This window comes from Vespula vulgaris, chromosome 24 (assembly GCF_905475345.1).
Source record: "Vespula vulgaris chromosome 24, iyVesVulg1.1, whole genome shotgun sequence".
In the NCBI taxonomy this organism is placed as follows: Eukaryota; Metazoa; Arthropoda; class Insecta; order Hymenoptera; family Vespidae; genus Vespula; species Vespula vulgaris.
The window spans coordinates 112,449-120,064 of NC_066609.1; the positions used below are offsets into that span (position 1 = coordinate 112,449).

The window sequence follows — 7,616 nt, forward strand, 5'->3', positions numbered from 1 at the left end:
CTCATGGCCAAACTTTACGGCCGAACCTTACCAACTATTTTTCCCTCTCTCTCTCTCTCCCCATTCAGTCGTTCCTTCTCCTCTTCTCCCTCCATCTTCCCAACCATCACGGTCATGTTTTTAACTCCCTCCTTCTCTCCTCGGACCTTCCCTATCGCCTCGTCTCTATTCTCTAACGATATTTTACAAGGAACATCGATCTTTTCTCTCGGTCAGGAGATAGCTTTATTCGATTCGTTTATCCCCCGACGATAAAAATCTGTCAGCGGGTAACGATGGAAGAGGAAACAGGTGCCGAAAATAACGTCGTCGTAAGTAAAGCGGAAAAGATGAAAGGAAATCGCGAGAGAATTAGGTTGCTGCTTCCGGAAGAGACTCCGTTGGATACATCGATCGGTCGAAGCGAATTGAAATTCCTTCGGAAAGGACTCCTTCAAAAGGAACGTTCGTTTCGATTCCACGGGATGCGTTTTCTCTCGAGCATCGAGGAGGTCGGAAATAGATCGTCAATTGCGAGAACGAGAGAGATTTTTCCGTCCACGCGCGCGTAGTCGCCATTTGAAAAGTTTCCTTTTCCATCTGCTCGCGTTCGTTCGGGATATGTTTTAATGTACCGCAATAAGCGCTGTTAGTTGTAACGTTGAGTCTTTCTTATCTTACAACTTGTTCGCGATTAAGGTTAACGATATCATATTGTATTTCTTTTCTCTGGCAAAATACTTGGCGAATCTCGAATGCGCGGCAATAAGTAAATATCGTCATAAATCAGAGAGAAATTAAATTGTCCTCCTCGAATTTCTTTGCGGTAAGCAAAACTCGCGCAAAGAAAATGCAATGCGACGACGGATATCTCGGAGTTACGCTTTTCGTTTACATTTATTTAGAAAAGTCAGCATTAAGATCGTATACGCGCTATCGCGTAATACTCGACACCTAAGGAATCTTACGTACCGTGTGTTTTGCGAATAACGCAAACATTTGTCGCAACGCGTTTTACGGTTAAAGAACCGTAATAGGTCGAGTAATCCCGAATCGTCCACTCGAGTGGAAACGACGCAGAGATTTGGCTCGGGAACGAAACTCCGATCGTATCTGGAAAAGAGCGAGTCCCTGTAAACGAACTTCTCTGTCACGCTTCTGTATCGCGCGTCAAGAGCAAATGGTGTGTGGATAAGCTCTCGTAACGGGTATCTTCTCGTAATAGTCGGATAGCGTACGTAATAGCGTGTATGCGTACACGGACGCGCGCATACGCGCGCATCGAAAAATCAATCCGTTTACGTTTTAATATCGGCCTACCGGTCTTATCGATAAAAGAGACCGATACACAAAGATTAAATTAAGCTTCGTCTTTCTCTTTGATCGCCGAGGAGCCAACCTCGAGTGTCGGATGATGGTGTAGCATTCCTCGAATCGTCGCGTCTAATTGTAAAGCGAAAACTTTCCACTCGACGACGCCTCGCAAAGACCCGACGCAAATGCGCGAAAGTCGTGCGAAACTAGAGGAACGGCGAAGCGAAGCGTGCGTTGGCATCGCGCCTTCGTACGTATTCTTCTATTTTAGCGCTCGAACGTGGAAAGAACGGGAAAAGGAAAAGCATAGATTCGTCGAAGAAAAGCAAGGACGTTGGCTCGAAAGATTCCTAGGCGACGCGGCGCCGAAAAGAAAAGACGCCCGACGTCGCCCTTTCGCCCACGCTTCGCTCCAGATTCGGAGCTGGCCGACACGCTCCGAACGACGGAAATCGCTCGAAAGGCGATCGAACACGAGTATGGCAGACGTCCCGTCGCCGAGTCGCGATCCAGACGCCTCTTTGCGCCGTGCGACTCGGAGAAAGGACGACCTTCGAGGGTGACCTTTTTATCGTCGCCGCTTCCTTTCCCCCTTTTCCTCATTTTCGCTCTCCTTTCGTTTTCGGAGACGGAGAAAAGAGCACCACCCCGATCGACGACGGACGAAGGAGCGAGAACCCTGTCATCTGCTAGGAACGTTCCTATCTCTTGCGAGCGTATCTCTTGGCGAGCTCCTGCGGAGCGGGGGGGGGAGAGGGAGAGAGACAAAGAGCGAGGGAGAAAGAAGGAGAGAGAGAAAGATTCCTCGTCCTAAGAGGGGACCAGACGGTGCACGAGGCCCGCCGACGAACCCTCCTCGGTACAGTACGCCTCAAAAATTTCTCTCCTCGTCCTAGCGATCCTCTCGGAAACACGATCTTCCCTCGAGAGGAAATATTCGTCCACCCGCCGGTGGAACGAAACCTTCTTTCGCTTTGCGAAGACCTTACACTCCGATACCTTTCGTCGCGTCGTTCCTCTCCTCTTGTTCGCGGAACGCTCGAGCTTCGAGTCGTCCTTTTCAACGCGTTGTCTCTTTTCTCTCGAAAGCACGAGCTAGCTCGTGCCATTCCGCGACTTACTTCCGTTTATCCGAGATCGCGAAATTCGAGATAAAGAACGTGCGAGATATCCCCGTGTCCGTCCAACGCGGAAAGATCCGAGAGAGAGAGAGAGAGAGAGAGACGAGAGAAGTCTGAAAATTCCAAGGTCGAAAAAATCAGCGATCGTTCGAGGCAGAGAGCAGAGGGTCTCCCTCCGTTTCAATAGTCGCGTTCGCCGAACGTAATCTGGTTTTTAGGCGCGGTTGAACGAAGCGTCTACGAGACGCCGGCGACCGACTGCTTCGATGGAAATTTCCATTGCAGTTGGCACGTTGCGCGGTGTGACCGTACAGTCCACCATAAAACTTTTGCCCGACCATACCGCTCTTTTCTCGATAAGACTCGTTGCGCGAACCATCGAAGAAGCTTTATCGATGTATCCGCGCGAAAAGCTGCCTCCTCTTATCTTTCCTCGAATCGCGAGATACCGCGATTCCAGCGGATAACATCAACTCGATCGTCGATCGTCGATCGTCGTTACGTCGAAACCAGTTGTGCCATTTACGTACATTTTTTCTCCACGTGCCATTACCGAGAAAGAGCTACGACGCATCGCACGTTATCGGTCGTACAACGACGGCAATTTGCCGTTATTGCCGAACGTCTCGCGATTTCGATTCGAAGCGACGGAAATTCTTTGCCCTCTTTCCAGTGGAGGCAAAAATGAATAGCGCAGCCTGTGTGGAACAACGGCTCGATAATATTCCGATAAGATGCGGGAAAATCGTGTCGTCGCGAGAAGCATCGTTCGGACGATCGTGCGACGAGAAAAACGCGATACGACAAATGCGACGCGATCGAAAGTTTTGCTGCGCCAACGCGAATGTTTCTCTCTTTTTATCTCTATCCTGTCTCTCCGTGCGACGACTGATCTCGAAAGAATTATTCGGACAAAGTACCAAGATCCAGTTGCGCGATCGTACGCGGTATGGATCGCGAGTAATCGACGATTATCGACGAAACGACGAACGAGCGGATGTAACTGTTGAAGTTCGCGGCTGTTTCTATTGCCAGGGATATCCCGCCAGAGGGCAGTGCCCGTCCCGCGCCGCAGCCAGTAAACGTGGAGCGAAATCGTTGGTCGCTCCCGACGCGTCCGGTTATTCGCCGACGCAACGCGACTGATCTCTCATTGGCTCTCGTCGCTCGCCGCGTTCGTTTTCACGGTAACCACGAACGAACGAATTAATTCTCTATGGAAACAGCTTTCCCTTCGGCCGATACTCGAGGGTGCGCTCTCGATCGAGTCAAATTATACTCGATGACTCAATCTCGTCGTCGAGTTATTTCGAGTGCGATCGGTTAGCGAACTTTGTTTGGATTTTCCAGTCCCCTCGGAAATATTGATTTTGTCAAAATGGGAAAGAACGACCACGCGCGTGAGATTGACTTTAACGAGATTTCCAAATATATTTCTGATTTCGCGAGTTTCGTGTAAAGGTCGCGCGCGTCGAGCTTCGACTTGGTTGCGAAGCGATGTGATCGATCAACGGTCAGAGTACAAAAAGTACAGCGAAGACGAATCGGACGTATTCGGACGGATACGTTTTATGGCTGAAAGATCGATCGATGTCAATGAGCGAATTCGAAGGAAACGTTAACGATCGTGATGTTTGTCGTAGATCAAATATCGTTTGGAAACGTGATTTATTTTAGTGCGAGGCGTAGCGACGTGGAGCACGTTGCTAAAGTGTGCTTTCGATATCGTTGAAGGATTATCGTTAACCGATCACCGCTTCGATATTCAAGTTTATAAATAACGAAATAAAGTATATGCACTTTCATTCGTGATACAGCTAATACAACGAATTGTAAGGTCTTTAGTGACAAAATGTGTCGGTTTCACGTATCGATCGTCGCTGAGAGGTTTCTCGCTTCGCTATTTCTACCTTTCTAGAAATCACGTATGGACGGTTTAATGATAACATGTCAACATTGAAATTAAGTATGCAGGATAAGAAAGACTTGGATAAATTTACCAAATTTCTGGCGTTAAAGGCTGCTCAAATCATAGTACAGTCCAGGTCAGGAGAGAAAGTATGTACGAAGTGCAAACCAAATTCATCGGGTACGGATTGGGTAAGTTGTTGCGATCCAAATTTCCATCTCTCTCGTCCATTTACGCGCGTCAGATTGTTTCACCCGTTCGGATCTTCTTTCTACGACTCTTTTTTTTATTTTTTTTTTTTAGCAGGGATACCTCGTTGATCCATATCATTCCCGGCGATGCAACGAACGACGTAAAATCAATTGTTCCTCCTTTCTTTTCCCCGCATTCATTCGTTCGTATTTCACGTGCGCGGTATGCGAGAATGCTTTCGCGGTACGACGAGACGAATAACAGGCACACCGGTTAAAAAACTGCATGCCTTTTATCGCAATCTTTTGATACGCATAACGGATCGATGTCGATGGTTTTTGTAGTTCAACTTGGCGATTCAAGATCTGCCAGACGTCTTAGCGGAGGCTAAGAGAGCGCTGTGTGGCGAGATAGTAAATTCCACGATACCACTTTGTATAGAGATCTCCTTGAGAACCGTAGAAGGCGATACGATGGTTTTAGAAACGTGGAGTTTGGGCGTTTTACCGGAACACAGTGATCCTACAGTAAGAGTAACGTATACGGTTTACAACAGGATGGGTATTTTACTAAAGTCGTTGCTCTCGGTCTCGAGGATTACTCCGGCTTACAAATTAAGTCGTAGGCAAGGACCGGACTCTTACGTTATCTGCTACAGAATTTATATGGGGGAGCCTCAACTGCATACTTTAGGTATCTATATACGTTTGTCCTCGTTTCTCCGTAAGTATGTTTTTCCAAATACATTCACGCTCGTATACTAAAAGAAAATTATTCTTATCGAAGGAGACAACTACAAGCACGTAAGAGTAGGACAACTCTGCACCCCAGTCGGTACCATTCATTTGTCGGTGTCGTACAGGACCAAAATGACCATTTCTCCTACCCATACGGGACGAGATTCGATCATGCTCAAGAGCGATCACTTTCATTCGGATCTAAGTCCACGTCATGCCCGTTATCAGCAAAGGTATAGCTATACGACTGTATATACGTGTATACGTATTTTTATCGGACGTAACGATTTCACGCGCGTCTCCTTCCAGCGAAGAAAATTCCAAATCTTTGAGCGACACCATAAAAGTAGGAGCGTTCGTCATCAGTAAGCCCCCGATGGTTAATGAGGGAGATTTGGTAATACCGGACGTACCGTTCAGCTCTTTGCTGACTCCTCGACAAACGTCGCCGCCTCCAGGTTCTCTCGCCGATACTATAAATACGAAAAACGTGACAGCAGGCGTTGCCACGGACAGTAACAACGGTAACAATGAAAGACTGTCGAACGATAACGCAACGTCAAAGTCTAATTCTCAGAACGAGTCTAGAAGAAGTAGTTGTTCTATGACCAGCGCCAATGACGATTTCATTATGGTAGATTTGGTAATTAAAGTCCTCAAATTCGTACTCGGGTTTAAACTTTAAGAAAGCTTAATGTTTCTTTAATAAATTTCTTTTAGAAAACACCTTTCGCAATTACCAATACTAATAGCGATTTGGGAGCTTTTTATCGAGAATGTCAAAGCGCGCCTCAGCTTCAAGCATTTATGGAGGAGAGAACATTGGCGGAACAAGTGGGAGATCTTACTAAGCAATTGGAAACGTTTGAAACGAATATGCAGCATTACGAAGACATTCTATCGTCGCTTTGTCAAACGGAAAACAATAATTAACGGGGAAATTTTTAATGTATTTCGATGTGTAAGAATATCATTTATTACACTATGCACCCATATTTATTGAAATCGTTCTCATCGAGTAGTATATTGTATCGTTGTTAGGAATGAACATCAATCTGCCGGTGCTCGTGCAACGATCGTTATTCGACGAAAACGGCTAGTAAACGCTTCACAAACGTCGCGCTGCTTCTATTATTTCTCTATCAGATTATATAGAATTGATAGAATTAATCTTTTACGATGAAAATTTTGCCAAAATTTTATTTCGAAAATCATGAATCGTATGGGATAAAACATTTAAAGATATATGCCGTTGTTAAATGTTTTCTTGATTCTTATATACATTTAAGAAGAAACGTTGGATATAACTCCTTGTTGATCGACGCAAGCGTGGTGCGTGCGTGCGTGCGTGCGTGCTGCGCCTATATTTATATACATATACATCATATATTAACCCTCTATACGCCATGTAAACTCGTACGCTTATATATATATATATATATATCTAACTAAATATTTTAAGTTTTATTTCATTTCATTATACTTTTTTTTGTTACAAAATTTATTGTTATTTCACGTTCAAAGTTTTTAATATTTTTCAAGTACGCCGTCCCTCGATTTAAACGGAGTATTTCCTATTTATTAAAATAGTACTTAATTTTGCGAGAACGATCTGGAAATCAAATTTTGATTTTCATCGATCGAAAGACCAACTTTTCTCTCTACCGTACGAAATATCATACGATATGTTATATCGCAAGCCAAACGAAAAAAAAACAATGTGCTCGATCGAACAAGAATTTGCAGCTTATCGATGTACGATAAATTCAGTAAATAAAAAAGACATTTTCACGCACAAAAAAGATACACGTGTTTTCTAATCGCATACGAAAAATACCGCGTAAATCGAAGGACGAGCGTATGAATTTTATACTCGGTACGATATAATTACGTTAGTATAAGTAAATTTTGTATAATTTTTTTGTAAACAGGAAAAAAGATTTGGTTATGGAGGGTTAGTCGACGTTGTCATTGTGTGTACGAAAATGTGAATACTATTATTGTTTATTATCGATAATTGTTAATTAGTCTAATTGGAAAATTTACAATTATTTATTGTCTGTATATAGTGTAAATTATTCTTTAGTACGATTATAACTTTCATTGAATAAACAAATTGCGTTATCTTATGTTTATAACATTTACATGGACAAGATAATTCATACTTATGATTTCTAAGGTATAAAAGGAGTGTCCAATTAGTTAAAAAATAATGTCCAATTTCTGCGGTAGATAGCGCTATTGCGTTCTTAAGTACAACACGTGGTTCTTAACCTACGAAATACATACGAGTACGATAGCTGATATTTTAACGCGTGGTTTAAGACGATATCGTAGCGTTTCGTTGAATTTTCTCGAATGGAG

General features: G+C 44.1%; 1 protein-coding gene across 3 annotated transcripts; it reads left to right on the forward strand.

Annotated features, from left to right (window-relative positions):
- Positions 1-263: 263 nt before the first annotated feature.
- On the forward strand, positions 264-7,381 carry LOC127071991 (autophagy-related protein 13). Of its 3 annotated transcripts, none has more exons than XM_051011963.1 (5): positions 264-4,514; positions 4,860-5,208; positions 5,302-5,485; positions 5,562-5,895; positions 5,973-7,381. In XM_051011963.1, the coding sequence occupies exons 1-5, from the start codon at positions 4,362-4,364 to the stop codon at positions 6,183-6,185; spliced, it is 1,233 nt and encodes a 410-aa protein (XP_050867920.1). In that variant the 5' UTR covers positions 264-4,361; the 3' UTR covers positions 6,186-7,381. The 3 variants fall into 3 exon arrangements, with proteins under 3 accessions (XP_050867920.1, XP_050867921.1, XP_050867922.1); XM_051011964.1 differs by having other exon boundaries at positions 5,562-5,886; XM_051011965.1 differs by having other exon boundaries at positions 4,957-5,208.
- Positions 7,382-7,616: the final 235 nt, after the last annotated feature.